Below are 20,449 nucleotides of genomic sequence, written 5' to 3' on the forward strand. Positions count from 1 at the left end.
GCAATAAATGCCCTTGTGATTGTTTGCACTACTGTGTTGTCGTTCCTTTGTCCCAAGAGCACATGTGAGACCCCACAACCTTTGGCATATAACCTCACATAAGATGGGCTTCTTAAAATTTTGCAGCTACAGGGGTTGCATGTGTACAAGCACAAAAATCCTCTCCCACTATCTTGTGCAGCGACTGCAGGCAACATACCATCCTCCTTCGGGCCTATCAGACAGACAGACAGCAGATGTCCGTCCATCTGTCTGTGCACGATGCAGTACAGAACAAGATCATGATAGTGCACTGACAAAGCAATAGGAAGCACACAATCTGGTAATTTGAGAAGTATGCGAGGGATGCAAAAGCAAGAACATCATGCAGATCTTGAAAAGGAAGGACTGAAAAACGCAGACTAGAATATTACCACACCGCAGGTTTGTGCCAGGCTATATAGTAGCATGCGAGTGGCGAAACGGACGCCGACGAGCATTGACTGTTCATATAAAGTGCTGTTATCCATGCTGGTTTTCTAGTCTCCTACTTGGACGTGACAATATGCCATTTCTATAGCACCGAAAGCCTAGATCATGGTCATGGCACACTGCACTAGGACCTGCCATGGCTGCTTGTCAGAGCCTTCCCCGATGTAGAGGCACTGAGGAGACAGACTGATAATGCAGAGAAATTGATAAGACACTTGCGTAGGCAAACTTCTCATTGCAGTTTCTTGCTTAGCAGTATCAAGCCCTTCTGGAAACTCCATTTACGCTCACAACTGCCATGAACCAAAGAATTTTTGCAGCTCCCCGACTGAGTTCATATATGTTAGCCAAGCTTGGGCAATTACAGGTAGAGACAGACACAGTTGAAGTTTCCAGAATGCTTGTAACGTAAGCCTATCTTATCAAGGAAAACCATGCATGATGCAAGGTTTGGGAGTGGAGCCAGTTAAACATACCGAAGTAAAACCTCATTAATTCGTAGTTGGCGGGCAATGTGGATGAGGTATACACACTAAGCAATGTACTAATTAACCGACAATGGCACCTGAGCGGCTATATACCCAGTAAAAAAAAAAAAAACAATTGACTCCAATTGGCTTTTCTAATAGGAATCAACTGGAACCAATAGGAACCAATTGAAAAATCTTTACTTCGAACTGGTTACAATTGGGTCAGAGGAGAAACCAAGTGGAGTTGCCATTTGGAATGAACTGGACCCAATAGACCAATCCCACCAGCTAGTTTCACGACGCCACCGCTGTCGCGGTGCATGCCGGTACTTGTAGTCATCCGGCCGCTCCAGCCGCCCGGAGTGCCTGTGCGTTCTGTTTCCGAACGATTTTTGGCAATTTTTATGGTTCATGTAGAGCCATCGTGCGATGGGAGGATTGACCTACTGCATTTCTGGCTGGTACAGAGGTCCAACACACGTCTAGAACACGCTCCTGAAGGCAAATGCAGCCACCAAGGCTCGAGCCGACCACCAGGTCGAGACAAATCAATGGAAACTGTAAATTTAGTCACGCAACCTCCCATACAGCCGCTTTTGCGCCATATATCATCTTCAGACATCGCCAGTGCAGTCCTGTGAACGTGGTTTGCGCGTTCTAGAGATGTGTGTTGACCTCTGTACAACAACCACACAAGGGACAAAGGCTTCGGATTCTATGTGTTTCCTAAAGAGCGAAAGCTTCGAGAGACGTGGATCCAACGCATTAAAAAGTCGTACTGGTAATACACAACGTGAGGATACGGGGACGAATAGCGGCCGCATTTCGATCGGGGCAAAATGCGAAAAGACCCGTGCACTCAGATTTCCCGGAATTTATAGATTTGTCGATTATCGATTAGCTATTGATTGGCTATCGCAAGATATTGGCCACGTATTTGGGCTAGGCTAAGAACTACCAAGTCATCCGCAGCATTTTCCGGAATTTTATTGATTATTGATTGATTATCGATTAGCTATTGATTGGCTATCGCAAGGTATTGGCCACGTATTTGGGCTAGGCTAAGCACTACCAAGTCATCCCCAGCATTTCCCAAAATTTATTGATTATTTATCGATTGGCTACTGATTGGCTATCGATTGGGTATCGAAAGGTATTGGCAACGTATTTGGGCTAGGCTAAGAACTACCAAGTCATCCCCAGCATTTTCCAGAATTTATTGATTATTAATCGATTAGCTAATGATTGGCTATCGATGACTTGGCGATGATTGGCTATCGGCGTTCTACTTAAGTTTAAGTTTACTTAAGAACTTCTAGATATCGATGTTACCGAAGTCTGCAAGTCGTGCGCGAAACCCATGTAGGTAAGTAGGGAACGAGAGTTTTGGCGCCGCATTTCAAACCTGTCTCCAACAGGTATACAAATCCTGTTATGTCCGTCGTTAAGCAAACATAACGTTGAAGTCACCGAGATGCACGTGCGCAAAAATAGTAACGCAAAACTACCGCGTACATCAGCATGTACTACATACAAAGCTCGAACAAATACGATACTCAACGCGTAATCAGCGGGTAACAACCGAAATGAAAGAGCAGCAGGTACTTTTCAACGTCCGCCTAGCATGCTGCAATGAACCGCCGATGTCATTTTTTAAAAATACATGACGAATGTTTCTCGGTAGTGGAGTCGCAGAGATGACTGGGAAGCTCATGCGCAGTACTCAACGAGCGCGGACTGCGGTGGTGTGGTTGACCAGTTGACTACAACCAAGATGGTGGCAGTGCTACTTCCGGAAAACCGGCGCATGCGCAGATTGGTTGGTGGGATCGGTCTATTGGAACCAATTCGAAAATCCCTAGTCCCAACTGGTTACGACTGAGTCAAAGTGAAACCAAACTGAGTCAACAGGACTTGCCAACTGGAATCAACGAGGCCTATTTAGGACCAAATGGGAAAACATTACCTCCACTTGGTTACGACTGAGTCAGGGATGCAGCCGATTGAGTCCTATTGGACTTGCCAGTTTGAACGAGCTAGGCCCACCTTACATTCCCAACTGAGTCTAACTGATGGCCAGACTACCAATAGGAATAAACTAGAACGTAACCAACTGGGAAATCATACTTGCAGTTTATGAACCCATTCAAAGAAACTGGAATGAGTTATAGCTATATATGCATGCAGTTCTAACGTTAAGCGACAGGCGAGAGCAAGCCGGGATAGCCGATATTCTAGTGACATTATGAGAAAAAAATGGAGCTGGGCAGGCCATGTAATGCGCAGGATGGATAACCGGTGGACCATTAGAATTACAGAATGGATACCAAGAAAAGGGAAGCGCAGTCGAGGACCACAGAAAACTAGGTGGGGTGATGAAGTTAGGAAATTTGCAGGCGCAAGTTGGAATCAGCTAGCGCAAGACAGAGGTAGTTGGAGATCACGGGGGGATGCCTTCGTCCTGCAGTGGACATAAATATAGTCCGATGATGATGATGATGCATGCAGTACTAAGGCTATAGTAAACCTGTTTCTGACAGCTGGAATCCTATTCAGGTTTGCCTTGTGGGGTATATGTGTGTATTGGTATTGCCCATTGGGGCAACTGGTCATTCCAACCAATTGGTACCCATTGGGTACAATTGGTCACATTCCAGTTGGTCCAAATGGTCCAATTACTATGTACTAATTTACAATTGCAAATTTTCCAACTGATACTAATTGGAAATTTCCGAACTGGAGCCCATTGTTTTTTCTGACAGGGTAGAGACTTGTTATAGCAGTCAAAAAACATGTTAATTCTCAATCAAACACACACGCAGCCAAGTTTTATTTGTGAAAAAGCAGCAAAAAATCCGTTTTTCACTTGCCGCCATGGCGGCCTTGCAGTGATGACGGCATCCTCAAACTCAGCAAGGCCACAAGCCAGTTTCTCCATAAGGCCCAGCTGCTCTGCGAAAGACCTCATGACAGTCGACACACCGGCTGCGTCGAATACGGAAGGGCAATCTTCCACATCGTCTTGGACGACGATGTGGAAGCACTAGAAGCTGTGGGAGCTGGATATACGTCATAGCTACCACGTTTTGACGTCAATATGGGTGGCAACTGCAGCCCAGGAAATGTCCATGCTCCGTAATTTCACTATCCATGGTCAGCGTGCAAGACATTTCGTCGATTCCATTTGCTTTTATGCGCCAAAAATTAAATAAATACTACGCACTAACCGTTTGGAATGCGTTAAGAGACTACGGCTTAAGCGGCCAGCCAATACATTAGATTGTGAGAGTGCAGGGAATTCATTGCGACTATATTTAAACAAAAATTACTTACTTACTTATTAAGTGGGTACAAATAACAAGGTTTTACTGTATTTTGAACACCAATGGCAAAGACAAAATTTGAATAAACAATCATTGCACCTTCTTACATATGATGTGTCAAGATAAAAATATTCCCCAAGAATAATCCTCACTGCACCGAACCAGCCCAACCAGTATAGATAAAAAACCCAATGTTAAGAAACGTGGCCAGACATACCTGTACGGAACGTGTGGTCCCTTGTCCACCAAGGCAGTTATGACACGACCCAACGTAAGGAGCGACTGGTTGATGTTGGCTGCGAAAGTAACGCAAACACCAATTAACACAGGCTGTAAATACAAATGATGAACATGCTTCTCTAGTAGCAATGCACATAAATGTTGAGGCTTAAATAACTGCCACAATGAAGAGGAGCTGCTCAGAAAAACAAAAGATGTTGCAATATAAAATTTCATTTTATAGGATGACAGTCATGGCACCATAATTATAAGCGCACACAATAATCCAGCTAGTATTGCTCATCAAAATAAGATGCTATTTGCAGCCTTCATTATAATATTACTCTTCCTATGAACTTTACAAAAATTCAGTAGAACACATACTGAATCATGCTGCTCTGATGATCAGAGCTTAGCAAACTCCCCCTAGGTGTTCACAAAACAACTTACCTGCTTCACGTGCTCTCCTGTCAATTGCCCCAGAGCGGCCAATGTTTTCACTCCCCGCAAGGTCAACCTTGGTGAAGTATAGGATCACAAAGAAAATTATTAATGCAGTGTGCAGACACACAAGAGTAAACAGCAGGTGGTGAGCAAGATGGAAACAGCTGGCACATGCTTAGCACATCGTAACTATTATGCGACACTTATGATCAGACGGAAAAGGCAATAGCTGCACAGATGACATGAACCAACTCATCATGGTAGACTAAACTGATTAAATACAGTTTTGGGGCACAAGTACAAATTGCTGGTGACGATAACGCCTTGTTAACGATAAATGAAGCAAGTGAACCACGTGAAGCTTGATGCCTCTAAAATTGGTCACACTGTTACTCACGAGGTTGAGCTTGCCGGTTTTCACCAGCTCCTCGCCATCCTGTGTCATCTCGCGGATGTGAATTGTGACCGTGAATAGGGTATGGCTACGTGATGATGTCGCGTTGAGAAGTGTAGCTGCAGTTCGACGTTTCGCAGCCCCTTTCTGGAGTATGAAGAGCACTTCTTCACGGTTGTGCACCGTGATCTCCTCTAGGCCTTTGATAATGACTGCGCCCTGAAAATGTACAGAAGGAGCTGTGAGATCTGGCAAGATATTCCTGCACATTAAATCAAGTACAATTTAACGCATCAGTGTTTTACTGCCCCATGCTTGCTGCAAGTGAACATTTAAATGTGAATAACAGTGTTTGCAGGTAATCAGCTGCACATAAACGAAAGCTAGGGAACTTGTTCAATGCATATAAAATACGAAACAAGCTTCAGTCAATGATAACTTGGAATAAAAATGCAAGAGAAACAACTTCATTACTGTTTAGTTTCTCCTAGATAAAGGCACTGGACACAAGGTACACGGGCAGTTCAATATACTTTTCTAGCATTTGTGCCTTGTTAGTTGCCTTTCAAATCATTTTTAAGCTGATGTTCACTTGAGAAAAAGCAAGAAGGAAACAATGAAGAAAAGCTATATATGCATTAATTCTCATCTTGTCAAAGGACTATACACAAAGCCTTAGAATTCAACTACAGTGCTGGGAAGCTAGGCAACTTCTAAATAATGGAAGCGGTACAGTAATAGGCTGCCACAGACTGCAGCTCCATGAAGCTACACAATAAAGAAAGCTTTAGGAAAGTACTATTTTCTAACACAGGATCAGTTAAAATCGAGTACAAGCAACAAAAGCAAATAAGTTGTTACAGAAGATTATCCACAACTGGCCGTGTACTTTGAGAAGAGCTTCCTCTCCATGTGGCAAATATGCAAGAGACCATTATTTATTACACATGGCACTAATCAAGCATTTAAGTTTGTAGCTTGGGGCTGTGAAACTCGGGTTTACCAAGTATAGCATTTTTGCACTGTACCCGAGTATTCGAATATCTGTCAAACATTGCTCAACATGACAAACCGCCTAGAGCTGCAATTGCATATATAAAACCATTCAAGTGTACTTGCAAGTAACAACTGTAAACAACTCAACAGCATGTGTGACTAGGAGTATAATCAAGAATATACACCAAATAACCTAGAACATCCTCTCAAATTGCAAACACAGGTAGAAAATGTAAATGAAAAAAATAACTTATGGGTGAATTTGCACACAGAAAGATACAGCAGCATAGGGAGAAAGCTTTACACACGGAAAGAACACCTGAACCTTGAGGCACAGCAGTGAATGTTCCTCCATAGTTGCCCAAGCTTCGAGGAGTGCTTGAACTAGGCAATGAATAATGCAGCCATTTCAGGAGAATGTGCACTTTGTGCCAGCATTCATATTAACACATGCCAAAATTAGAAACACTAATCAAGAAGCCCGCATGCACCTTATTTGATGGGTCGTCAAAGATTTTCATCTCCTTTTCGTTCTTGGTACCAAGCAGGTCAAAGAGTTGCTCATTGTACAACTCAAGGAATGTCACCGTGACGGTACATTGGTGGTCCTGGGACTGAACCTCTTCAAAAATTTGTTGCACTGCACGTGGGATGATCCCAGCACAGGGGTCACTTGGCCAGCTCCTCAAATTCGTGTTTCCTAATTTGCCTTCCATGGTATAAGTCTTCCCACTACCTGTTTGGCCGTATCTGAAATCGTGAATGCGAGTGGTCAAAAGCCGATTACTATACCTTCATAGAAGCATTGACAGTACAGAGGCAGAAACACAGGTAGGAAACGTAAATGAAAAAAAAAATAATAACTTATGGGTGAATTTGTGCCCAGAAAGCAAAGCAACACTTAGGTGACAATGGGCAGCATGCGCAGTCGACATTTGAAAAGAGCACAAGAACGGAGTGCTTAGGCTTTGCTGGAAAGAAGAGGCTTAAAGGCCAACTCCGGCAATTTCTCTACGTCAACAGTTGTCAATGGAATTTGCTGGGTACGTTGCTCTGCACCCTTCCATCATGTCCTCAAAAAAGCAGGTTTGAGAGTTACTGTTTGAGAGGCACTTCCCCAAATCAATTGCAACTAGGCTCAAGGGTGTATTTTTATGTATTGTTATGTGGACTGACTGCCAATGGCGTCAGTACTGGCATCAGTGTCTCCACTATAAAACTATGCATTCTCTAAATGAACGATAATATGAGCAAAGTCTTAATTTAGGTAGAGTGTACTAGACCATTGTCTAGTACACTTTAATTTTGGTCTGCTTTGATGATGATGAATGGTGTTTAATTGCGCAAGGGCCAGGTATGGCCAAAGAGCGCCAGGCCAGTGTTCATGAGTTGACAATGGAGCAATGAATTGCGAAAGCTAGATAATTTAGGTCTGCTTTATAAAACATTGTGTGCATGAAAAAAGAGTACGAAGAATGATAAGTAGGCACACAATCCACGTGTTTTGCTATGTTCCGACATTATTCGATGTCATTGATGTGCGGCTTGCATTATATTTGAAGCGGGTGCTGTACCATGCCGACGTAAACAAATGGGGCCGTATTCTGAAACGTTCCACATCGGCGATTTTTTGCCTAGGCGAAAATCGCGTTCAAGTCAACCAGCAGCTTACCCATGACGTCAGCATGCACTACCAACACGCGCACTCGAACGCTTCGCAAAACACACGAGAGGGCGCACCGTACGAATGCAGAGCGGCTCGGGTGTGTTGTTTTCGAATGTATCGGCCGCAGTACGACACAGGCGTGTTAGTTTACGTTTCAGAATAATATGGCGTAGAGATAAGCAAGAGACGATTGGAGTACTGGTGGAAAAAAAGCAGGGAAAAGATGGATGCGACCTGATCTCTTAAAATCATAGGCAGCGACACAAGGTAAATTTTTGAAAAAGAAAAATAATAATGAGAGGTATACAAAAATGCTAGATAAAGAACATGTATATAGTATACCTGATTAAATCAAGCAGGCTAGGTGACTATTTGTCGCCGCCCCGTTTCAAAGGGGACGCCAATAAATCATCATCATCATCATCATCATCAAATAGGGTGCCTCGATGCCAGCGCCGCCTGGGCATCGAGGCACCCTACACTAAGATGCCTCCGCTGTAGTTTGGCTGCTGCCGAAGCTGGCGAGTGCACTCGGTTTGCATGGTTCTATTCGGTTCTTTTAGCTCCACGGCTCATTTCTGTTTGCATTCACGCCGTGCAGTTGTACCTCCTTGTGGTGACAATAGTTTTACACGTTGCCATGCTGTAAGAAGCCATGGCAAGTCGCATGAAACGACAGACGCACTGTTTTGCGCCGGGCTGCACAACAGGCTATGTTTCTGCTAGAAAAGCAGAAAAAAAAAAAAAACATCCGTTTTCTCGGTGCCTGATGACTATGAGGCACTCAAGGGGGGACGCGGCTTTCGCATCGCGAAAAATGGCAAAAAAATCGATTTTTTGAAAATCAAATTTTCAGTTTCTATAACTCTTGAATTCTATCTGATTCCGAAATATCATCACTGAAAACCAAGTAGAAGTGCTCTAAAAAAATTGTTGTATCAGCCAAGGTGCCGAAAAATTTCGCGGAAATCACGAAAGAACGGCGTTTTTCAAGCCACGATATCTCCGGAACGGCGCAGCCGAGCGCCGCTTCTTGGTCTCGTTGGAAAGCACATTTTTCCGTCTTCAAATTTGCCGCTTCAGCTATCTCCTCCATACAGAAACGAGCACACAAAAAGCCAACAAAAAGCCAATGATTGAAGGTCTTGCCGGAGCCACCGATTGGCCGCGCCCGCCACGTGACTCCAGCGCGGTTCGCCATTGGTCCGGTGCTCGCTCCGTGACGGCGTCGTCTGCTCCGCTTGTTGCGGTCTCCTCGCGAGCTCCGGACAGTTTCCGTAATCTCGACGAGGCGCCCCAGAGGCACCGGCAACAGTCACCAACGCCGCACGCGTTCGGTGCGAACGCGGGCAACGCCAACGGCGTCGACAACAGTTCTGCGCGTTGCTGGTGCTGCTGCATGTCCAAGTTTATACAGCTGGTAAAACTACCTTGAGTCGACCCCATGGCTGCTTCGCGTACTACTGATCAGGGTTCCCCTACGGGAAGATGCATGGTGTAATTTTTTTAGTTGCAGCAGTTGCGGACAAAGTGGACAAATTTAAATTTAAGGTGCACTACGATACGTTTCTACTAGTCCTGAAAAATAATACCCGTGCAAATATGTTAAGCAGGCAATTCTGCCACGATGCGCTGCTCTGTGTGAGGCAATGACAGTGCTAACCTTCTCACAGGCTACGAATAATGACGCACAACAGCCCCTCAAGCAAACACGTCTCGCTGTATGCCCTGTGTACTACGTAGACAAACAAGTGGTGCACGAAAGGAACATTTAACATGAACTCGCCACTCTAGTATTGGACTAATTAAGCGCTGATAAATTACTGTCAACATCACTTATCGACAATGAACATAAATAGCACAGAAAGCTTCGCTTACATCTATTCCCATAATGCATGGATTGGATCCACACGATTTTTTTTTTTGTCACCCCCCTAATATTTATTCATCGCAAATGGACATAGTTGTATGACGCTCATCGGTCATCAGACATTACGCGCAGTGCTTTTGTCATAGCCTCACACACTTTGAAGGATGGCCAACCAACGTCTCCCTGTACTGCCTCATTGGGTATGCCTCTTGTGTGCACCCCGATCAGTGCAGCTAGATTTGTAGGGCCTGTCGTGTGGGGTAAGACGGGCATATTGTACCACATTCTCGAAAGTGAAGCCAGGCACAGCTTTTTCATAACCCATGCAGGGCTTGAAACGGATGAAGGACCATACCCCGGGCCTTGGAGCCAAGAAAGGAGTAACAGGTCATTGCCTTATTTGTTCATTGCTTTTCCTCATAGCTCTGCATGTAGTATGGGGCTGCCTTAATTGATGGTCATGGCCCAAGCCGTGGAGTTACCTTGTATGGAGAGCTACGAGGTCTCCTGAAGAGCCACGGGCGCAAAGGTAATTGCCCCATATTTTCTGACATTGAACACAGCCCAAGCTTTGTGTTTTCCTCGCAGCATATGTCTAGCAGGTCTTGCAGCTTGTCAAGGTTGTTTGCCATGAAGATGACATCATCGGCATAAAACAGCTAGTACTAGTATATACATTAAATATTTGGTGCTGGTAATGCCTTCCTCGTTATAGAATAGGTTGAAGCCCAGCCCACTTCCTGTCAGTGCATGCCCATCTATGCTCGAGACTGAGCATGAAGAGCAAAGATGATACAGGACATCCCTGTCGCAGGCCTCTCGATACTTGGGGTCCGAGTTCTTTCTTCCTCACTGGATGACAGCTTGAGCGTGTGCATACGCCTTCAGCATTGCAAGCAAGTCTGCTGCACCCAGGTCTGATAACAGAGTGGACCACAATTATATAGCTCCTCTCAAATCGCACAATTCGGTAAACCTGCACACCCATGAAGTTTTTCAGATAGGCCTTGTACTCCGAAAGTCAAGGGTCTCATGAAATTTTGTCCAGCCCAGCCTAAATTATCCTCGCAAACAAATGGGGGTGTGATTCATGTAGCACTATTCTTCAGGCCTAGCTGCCAACGAAGTTGATCAAAGCGCCGCGCTGGAGACGCAGGAAAGAACAACCACAGCAAGAACACTCACGCTAACACGGTGCAGTTAAAGCCCATCATGACCTCGGCTATGGTAGGCTCCATGACTGCCCGGTACACATCTATCTGCATGACAGAAAGTAAATAAAAATTAAATTAAGCTTCAAGCAATTGGAGTCAGTGACAGCAGTAATTAAGGGACTAGAAAGGGGAACATTCTTACCTGCTTTGCGTCAGGACCAAATACTTCGTCAAAGACGAACACTTTGCTGGGGCTCTGCTCCGGGACGACACTGTCATGAATGTTTATTGCCTTCTTATTAGGTACGACTTCAATTAAGTCACTGCGTTTCTGCAACGAGTTTGGGGGCCTGCACAGACGTGTGGGCATTACGTTAATAATACATGAAGTCACAGGGAAAACACGTAACACTCGCTCACACTTTTGCAACGCAACGGAATGAACCATGACGTATAACGCACAAAATAAACGGTCATAAGCTTACCGGCACCGTACAAAAACTTGAATGTGCTGGTTACCCAGCTTTCTCGAAGCCATGGTGCTGCGATACAGCTCAGAGTTGCGGTGAAACTGCCGTCGTAAATTGCCGATTCAGGCTCAACTGGACGTAGCACGCGCAATGGTGCCGAACGGTTGCACGAGAATTCCAGCACGCGCAATGCTGCTGCCGATCGCCAGTGGAAAAAAAAAAAAAATGCTTTTCCAATAGGAATCAACTGGGACCAATAGGAACCATTTGGAAAATGCTTACTTCCAACCGGTTACGATTGGATCAGAGGAGAAACCAATTGGAGTTGCCATTTGAAATGAACTGGACCCAATTTGAACCGGATTGGAAATCCCTAGTTCCAACTGGTTATGATTGAGTCAAAGTGAAACCAATTAAGTCCGATTTGACTTGCCAATTGGAATCAACTGGGCCCATTTGGAAAATCCTTACCTCCAATTGGTTACGATTGAGTCATGGGTGGAACCAATTGAGTCCAATTGGACTTGCCAGTTTGAACCAGCTAGGCCCACCTTACATTCCCAAGTGAGTCTAATTGGACTACCAATAGGAATAAACTAGCTAGAACGTAACCAACTGGGAAATCATACTTTCAGTTTATGAACCCATTCAAGGAAACTGGAATGAGTTATAGCTATATATGCATGCAGTACTAAGGCTATAGCAAACCTGTTTCTGACGGCTGGAATCCTATTTAGGTTTGCTTTGTGGGGTATATATATATATATATATATATATATATATATATATATATATATATATATATATATATGTGTGTGTGTGTGTGTGTGTGTGTGTGTGTGTGTGTGTGTGTGTGTGTGTGTGTGTGTGTGTGTGTGTGTGTGTGTGTGTGTGTGTATTGGTATTGCCAACCAATTGGTTTCAAACCCAATGGGCACAATATGTCACTCCAACAAAAACCAATTGGTCACTTTCCAGTTGGTTCAATTGGAACAGTTATGTACTAATTTACGATTGGAAATTTTCCAGTTGGTACCAATTGGAAATTTCCCGATTGGAGTCAATTGCTTTTTTTGACTGGGGCTGCACGGAGAATTCCAAAACAAAAACCAAACCCGACCAACTGCCCACCACCTGGAAAACGTCAATCAGCCATTGGTCACAACTTAGCCACGTGATACATTGCTGTTGATGGCAATGACATTTAGATCAACCGCCAAAATATTTTTTCAGTATGTCTAAAATAGAGTCTAGTACACTCTAGTCTAAAAGCAAGAAGGCCGGTGATCCGACGGCGGCGCGAGGCGCGGCCACTTCGACTTTACGCACGCCGCTGCCGCAAGGGGCGGCACCTATTCTAGTGGCCACTTTTTCGCTCGCTTTGGCGCGCGGCAGAGGTGCTTTATTTTGATGTATATATGTCGTTCGCCTGCTTAAAACGACTCTATTTGATTGGAGGAACGCCCTTTTATATTTCTGCCGACATTCTGATTGACTCCGACGCGGCGAGCAGCGGCTACCTAGCAGCGGCAAGCGCAGCGCGCCGTCTGCTCGAGCAGACGACGCGTCTCTCTCGTGTCGGAAATGACGGTATTTTGACAGTAAGTGGCATGAAACCTTCTACCTGCTCAGTATTTGGCGTCTGAATAACGAAAAATTGCATATTTTTAGGTATGGGTGCTTCAATGCTGACGGAGGTCGTAAATTATCTACTCTTGTGCCGCTGCTCCAAGGCCTTCTGAACACGTGCTGCCCCTAGCGAAAACAATTTAGCGGCGCTCCTTGTGAAAACACGAAGTGGCCGCTCTCTCGCCCCAGCGCGGGCGCGCCGTCGGAGCACCTATCTTCTTACACCGTGTCTGAAAGTTTTCCTCAAACCTGACAAAGTAACTGGTATATACTATTTAATGAACATAAATAGGTTTTTTACCTAAAGTCGTTAATTCGCGCTTGTTAATTTTCTGGTGATTAAAGGGATAAAGCAAGGGAAAGGTTTGTTGACATCATGTGCTGTTATTCCTCCTATTTGACTGCTGCAACGAAAATAACAGAAAACAGCTTGAGGTTCTTTTATTCTATGGTGAGGCTTTGGAGGCGTATTGTATGTTATGAGGCATGTGGGTTTCACCGAGCCATTTGGTGATTCGAGATGATCTCTGGTGTGAGGTCGTAACATCTACACGTGCCGAAGAGAACCAAAGTTCGTGTTATGTACATACGCGTGTGCACGCGAGCAGCTTTCGTTCTCTCGATTCATCTTTTGACGTTGCCGTATCCTTGTGAAAACATTAGCTCTCACCGTTTCAATCGTGAACGATGACATCCTCACAGAAGTACAGGACGCCCACTGCAGCCACGGTGGCCTTGCAACTGGTCATTAGCTCGGTGCAACGAATGGCCCTTTACGAGACGAAACTGGTGCGACACATATTTTGCATTCCCTTCATGCATGTGCAGATTGGATATTACTGCATTTTTTTTTTTTTTTTTTTTGCCATAGGGTTGCTCCGTTTATCAAGCGCAAAGTAACTGTGCTATCCCAAATTAGAGCTTGTAAACTATCACCACCTGCTTAAATGCATTGTTTCCGACCCTTGCGTTGTTTGTTACTTTTCATCAGTCGCCGTATTACCAGTGTCACACGGTGCACTTCTATCGGGATGCGAGCCCGAACGGGATCGATCGCGATCGAAAGTGGACCGATTGACACGCGTATAAATTGCGAATAATGCTTTGCAATTATTCGCGCTCATTGTAATTAAAGCTTCCACTAGCTATAAAACAGCGTTGTGCATTGTGTGACAAGCGCCCTACATGACAGAATAGTATTTAACTGAGCTAGTTGGTTCATAGCTAAGACGAGTTTTGGTCAGTCGTTAGTACAGCGACGTCCTTGTCTTCCTTAGTCCTTTGTTCTTTCAGTTCAGCTGTTCAAAACTTGTCTAACCTACATGACAACTGCGTGTTTGCGTTGAAGCATCTGTCAAAAGGGAGTTCCTAATGTGTAGATGCTCGCTCAAAGTTGGGAAGTGTACATTCTTAACTCTGCCGTGCGCGGACGTGCGTAGCATTCACTTCCCTGACATGCACGCTCTGGTTTTTTACTACTTTACAGAAGTACTACCTCGTCGGCTTGAATAACACGCAGACCAAGTATCGTGTTTTAGAGATTGACCACCGGACGGAAATTAATAAGCTGCTTGTATTTGGTGATAAGGTTTGTGGTCTTTACAAAAGCTTCTGCTTCGGTCGTAAAGCACGACCGAATAATCCTTGTTCGCCTCGCTGTTCCCGACATGCTTCTAGGTTAAATACAACAATCGAGACATACGCGAATTCCTCAATCAGATTAGTCAAGGAAAAAACGATGCCGAAAACTGGACAGAAAGGTAGCTCTGGCCTGAATAGGACGGTGTCTGCATTTGGCATAGTGGATAAGGAGCTTGTACTGGCTCCATTCATGTAATCCCTGGTAGTAAAACAAACGCATAACGTCTAGGTTTTGTGAGGTTTTTGGAAGGATATTGCATTGCACTGATTACAAAGAGAAGATGCATTGCCATTCTGGGGCATCATACAATTTAAAAAGTGGCCTGCCAAACAACACTGACCACAATGTTCATCCAGATGAAAACAGGTGGAGTGGCATTTTAAATTCATTATATGCATTTTTTCTTAAACTCAGTTTTATTGCCTCTTTGCTTTATACACATATGTGAAGATTTTCCAGAATGTCAACTTGTTTAGCAATTTCTACTTCAAGTAAGTGTGCCTTAATTGATGAGCAAGTTAATCATACACGTGTGCTTATTTTCAGCATTTTTCATGCATTCAGATTAGTTCAGTATCTATTTTTATAGTATTAATTATAGCATCACTTGCTGGCTATAGCTTGTGCTTTATGCAATGTGTTAAGATATTTAATGATTGAAAGTGACAAATTTATATTGTCGCTCCTGTTAACCATATAACTGCTCCCACTTGTCACCTGCACCACTTTTAAGATAGAGGCAGACCATATGCGTTTTCCACGTCCACCTACTAACACGGAGATGACAAGAAATGCCTTTTTAGTATCATGGGCAAGTGAAATGGTGTTTTGTAGTACTTCCACTTTCCACAACTCATTCGTTCCAAGGACTTCTGAGGAGGGGCACCACATTCCTGCATTCACTGCAGATATAATATACCACCAACTTAAAAAAAAAAAAAAAAAAAAAACACTTCAAGAAATAAATAAAAACACTCAGCAGCAACTAACAGTAAAAATGTTTACTCTGTTGGTTCTCTGTTGTTCCATCTTGTATTTGTTTTTACCTGTGGTACTCTTTTTGAATTTATATTATGGTCTTAGTTTTTGTGTTTTTCATCATTTGATGTATTTCCTTTTCCTTTTTTTTGTCTTTTTTTGTCTATTTTAATTCCACTCCCCTCTGTAATGCTTCAGCCCTGAGAGTACAGTAACAAAATGTGAACAAGTTATGGCGAATGCATTTTTTTGTTCCTACTTCTGCCGTTTTTCGTGATGTTGGCAGAATTTCAGCTTATATTTTTTGTTTGGAGTCTATACTGCCATTGGTAAGTGGATACCTAGCTGTGTGAATTTGTGCTCTCTAGCTATTACTGGCAAATAGGGTCCTGCTTTGCACTTTCCTGTTTGTGTTTCATTAGTCTATAACAGTTTACATGTGGGAAAGAGTGCACACATAGCATTCACAACATATTATTAATTGGACAGCTACTGATATATGCAAAATGTATCATAATCAACTCCGTGCGAGGTGCCTGAAACTGTGCTCTTTCAGAGCATCATAGTGTCATCCAATAGAAAGTGCAACAGGTGGCACGCATTTAGCACAGCAGGTGTTAGCTCATTGCCTAACTATTAACACTTTCCATACCGAAATTTTTGGCCAAAAATAATACAAAAATACCGATTTTTTTATTTGCCTAATTAATTCTACGTATCTTGAAACAACCAAAATATATCCCTAAAGGCACTTTATTAGTAGGATACACGCAAAATAGATTTTTTGAAAATATGGAGAGAGGTTTGGGGGGGGGGCTTCACTGCACTGCACACCGGAGATTGTCCGACTTTCTGTAGTAATACCGCGCACAGTTTCCATCCTTTTTTTTCACGGGTACCTTTATGCCAGGCGTGGCCATTTAAACAAACCTAGGAGGTGGCGATGGACGGTTCTTTACATCTATCGGCGTGCACTGCCTACATGTCGAGACGCTGTCGTCAGAATCCGATGATTCCGAGAAGATATGCTGGTCAGTATCGTCGCTGCCACTCGTCAGAGGAGAACCGAACTTCTTCACTGGCCGAGTCTGACAAAACATTTTTTTTTCTCGTTTTTTTCTGGAGCGGAGCTGTTGCAGGCACGCGCACGTACAGAGGAGGATGCCATTTTTAAATCCCAGTTGTCAGCATCGAAACGTTTTTCGACCAAGATGCAAGCGTTGAGCGCGTTTTTATTTTTTTTACTGCGCCATCTGTTGAAGCCAAAGAGAACTAAGCAAAATTTATCAGGGTAGCTTGAACGCAGTAGTGCACAAACGTGGACAAGCCCAGCTCGTCTTCGGTGGGAGTGGTACAAACCGTGTAGACTAGCTGAGCTCGTCTACGGTAAGGAAAGGGTTAAAGAGACAATAAAGTCAATGTACTTATCAAGTCTTCTTAACCCTTTCATTCCACTGTCACTTTTCTCTCCGTCTTTTTTTTTTTCACCACTGTTATTAAAGGGACACTAATGGCAAATACAAAGTAGACGTGGACTGTTTAAATAACATTCCAGAAACCTCACAACACTTGTTTGTGTAAAGAAAAGACTAATGGCATCTTTGGCTGGCTGTTCCGGAGCGCTCTTGCAAGCGGCTTTGTCTTTGGCTGGTTGAAAGAGGGTGCGAGCCATAGAGTTTCTCACTATAACACCATAATATAGTGAGAAACTTTATGGCGTGCGCCTTGCGTTCGGCTGGTTTTTTTCGATCGCTCTCCTCCATCTTCGAGTAAAGTCCCTATCTTCGAGTGCTCTGAGGCGCTCCGCACCCTGTTGTCGGAGCAGTCGTCGAGATGAGAGCGAATTTCCAGCAATGGTCGTCACAGTACAGCGTCGCCGTTCTTGGCGACGGTCCACCGTAGCTTAGGCAACCTAGGCCACAGCATGCTGGCGGCTCAACGAACGGTCGTCCCACCGGCGCATCCGGCGGTTTAGCTTTGGATGGGTGAAGCATCGGATGTTATCAGTAGTCGCGTGGTTTCGCATCTGCAATTTCCTCCTCCGAGAGCGAGTCGCACGTTCGGCTTGCGCGCTTGTCCTCTACCTCTGAGTTCAGGGAACGCTGGATCTGCACGACTCTGCTTCGGGGGATGGATGCGACCAGTCGAAGATACCATTAGTTTACAAGAAAATTGCATCTGAAGGGTCCGAATACCTTTATGGCAATTCAAATCTCCCGCCACGCCAACCCGGGAGAATGACGTTGCATGCGCCATCACCGCCATTTGCTGCTGTGGGTGAGTAAAACGGCACCCGACAGACGGCGGTACAATGCGCCGCTGCAGCTGCTTTTGGTCGGTAAAACCAGCACAGCACTACGCGATAACGGAACTACTGAAACGCGGAAGCGCGAGCACTGCAGAGTCGAGGAAAAACGAAACCTTTCAGCCGCCCACATCGTTGTCAACAGTGTAGTGTCAATGAGTTCTTTTTTTCTAAAAAGAAATCTAACTGGTCAAGTAGCATTTTTTTTCGTTTTTTAATACAATACAACAATGTTTTTATAAAGAGTGGTTGAGCACTAGTGACAGAATTTAAATGAGGAGTGCCTTCGTCATCGAGCAAGTACTTGAATGTCCCGGGGAAGTCTGTAATCGTGTCCTGCATTTACCTCAATTTCTTTATTACTAAGGCTCTATTCACGGTAATAATGATGTCTTAGAGATACTCGAGCACTAATCCATCATTTGCCTTTAGTGTCCCTTTAAAGAAAATGTTTCATTTGTATGGTTATTCATTTTTAATGGTTAATGAACACATTAGTCTCAAGTGCCGCTTGCCCTCCAGTACATATGTGAGCTTTAACTACATGACTGCTTCAGGCTGTACAATAGAGGCACTGAAGCATAACCTCTGTTATGCCATTAAATTTCATTACTTCTTGCAGCTACAGTTATTACCTGACGCACACGCTGCAATGCAACCTTACTCCACTTGCCTACATTGTGCCGAAGAAACCAACAACATTCAAGAGCGAGTCGGAAGACTCTCTGTCCTCATCAAAGGTTTCTCAAGTGGAAGTGGCGGACACTTGGGACTTGCTTCCCATTGATGTGAGGCTGCGGTTTCAAAGTGTCGGCAAGGAGGCCAGCATAGAAAATCCATGAAACAATGTGTTCAGTAATTTGTCTGATGGTGAGTAACAGTTTCTTCACATTTTTACTGCTTGTGCATTACCATGTGTGCGCGTTTCTGTTAGCTCCTTTTTATTATTGTTTAGCCTACCTCTTCTCCTATGTGTATGTACCCAAGGTTGCTGTTTAAATTAACTCAAATCACTTGGCTATCAGTTGTGTGGCTTGCAACTTTTGCGATGAACTGAGGCAGGTTTTTCAATGAAAGTTGGTACGTTTTATGTTCAAAAGCATGGTTCTTAACATAGATAGTGAGCTCCTTTGCTTTTCTGGCACAAATACTGGGGTCACAAGGTATTTGAGGACATATATTGAGCTCAGGGATGGCTATCATACTTCAGACAAGATTTTATACATTTTGTTCTAAATTTTTTTACATTGTTTCTTTTACTGCTGTTTTCCAAGGTTGTTGAATAAGACCATTCTAAAGCCTCGGTTATTGACTGAATTTGGCTTCAATAATGCCTGTAATCTTGGATTAGATAGTGTTGATGGTGTACAGTGCTTCCGCAATAGCAGCCTTTAGCAAGTCTAGCATTGTGTGGCTGCTTGTTAGTCTCCATCTCAGTGATGCTTTCCATACATAGAGGCATAGCAGGTTTTAATTATTAGAAACTAGGATAGCACATTGAGGGTGACATGGCCACAGTTCACAGCCAGCCGTTATTCGGCTGTGCAGGCCCTATTGGATGGAGCAATTTCATGACTTAGCAGTGGCTCCTAATGACCTCATCTACAGAAAACCTGACTTTATCACCTGAAGTTTAGGGGGTTCTCACGATGGCCACCACTTGCTGGAGAAAATAACCTGAATGATGTCTGACCGGTGTCAACGCTTATTTCTCTGTGTCACAGATTACAATTGGCCATTGACTATTGTTTAAACTTGAAAAAAAAAAAAAATCTTAACATTCAAGAAAATGGTGATCTCCATGTCACTGTGGTTGGCTTGTAAGGTGACCAGACAGCTTGCATCTTAATTTCCTGTGTCAGACCAGAATTGCTACCTAGGATAAATGTGCAAAATAGGCGACAGAAAGGTTGTTGAAGGCGAAGCACGTAGATAGAATGAGAATCTTATGTCTGTGGCGATTTGAAGCGATATGCTCAGCATGTATTCGATCCCAGTAGTAGCGATGAAATGTGTTGCATATGTTGCTTATAAGGTCTTCACTCACTTATAAGGACTTCACTCACTCACTAACTTTCGTATGCTTGCCAGCTTATATCTCTAAACAAACTTTCATGTGTTGTACTATTATACACCCAATTTCAACCATCACTACTCTAACCGCTGTTGTCTGCTGAAGGGTGGGGCAGATTCAGAGCAGTGCAGTAGGGGCCGGTATTGGGTAACGATGCCTTTTCCCGATGCCAATGCCTTTCGGTGCTTTTTGCGTTCGTGAGTGCCGCTTTTGAAGCTCTGCCCGGGGCGGACAGTCGCTTAACCACTCACAAATACGAAAAGCACCGAAAGGCATTGTCATTGGGAAAAGGTATCGCTACAAAATACCAGCTCAGTTCTCATAGCCTTGAGACTGCATTACAA

The 20,449-nt window shown here is 44.0% G+C and overlaps 1 protein-coding gene and 1 pseudogene across 1 annotated transcript in view; one reads left to right on the forward strand and one right to left on the reverse strand.

Annotated features, from left to right (window-relative positions):
• LOC119439750 (kinesin-like protein KIF11) overlaps positions 1 to 11,719 on the reverse strand; it is a 59,683-nt gene extending 47,964 nt beyond the window's left edge. Inside the window, exons 1-7 of the mRNA XM_049660876.1 lie at positions 11,493 to 11,719; positions 11,210 to 11,357; positions 11,039 to 11,112; positions 6,809 to 7,067; positions 5,325 to 5,540; positions 4,934 to 5,000; positions 4,482 to 4,560 (exon numbers count right to left, since the gene is read on the reverse strand). Of these exons, the coding sequence (XP_049516833.1) occupies positions 4,482 to 4,560; positions 4,934 to 5,000; positions 5,325 to 5,540; positions 6,809 to 7,067; positions 11,039 to 11,112; positions 11,210 to 11,357; positions 11,493 to 11,545 (896 nt within the window). The 5' untranslated portion in view covers positions 11,546 to 11,719. The remainder of the gene's footprint in view (positions 1 to 4,481; positions 4,561 to 4,933; positions 5,001 to 5,324; positions 5,541 to 6,808; positions 7,068 to 11,038; positions 11,113 to 11,209; positions 11,358 to 11,492) is intronic.
• A 1,607-nt stretch (positions 11,720 to 13,326) lies between these two features.
• Positions 13,327 to 20,449, forward strand: part of LOC119439766 (polyphosphoinositide phosphatase-like) — a 93,684-nt pseudogene continuing 86,561 nt past the window's right edge.

The sequence above is a fragment of the Dermacentor silvarum genome, chromosome 1 (assembly GCF_013339745.2).
Source record: "Dermacentor silvarum isolate Dsil-2018 chromosome 1, BIME_Dsil_1.4, whole genome shotgun sequence".
Taxonomy (NCBI): domain Eukaryota; kingdom Metazoa; phylum Arthropoda; class Arachnida; order Ixodida; family Ixodidae; genus Dermacentor; species Dermacentor silvarum.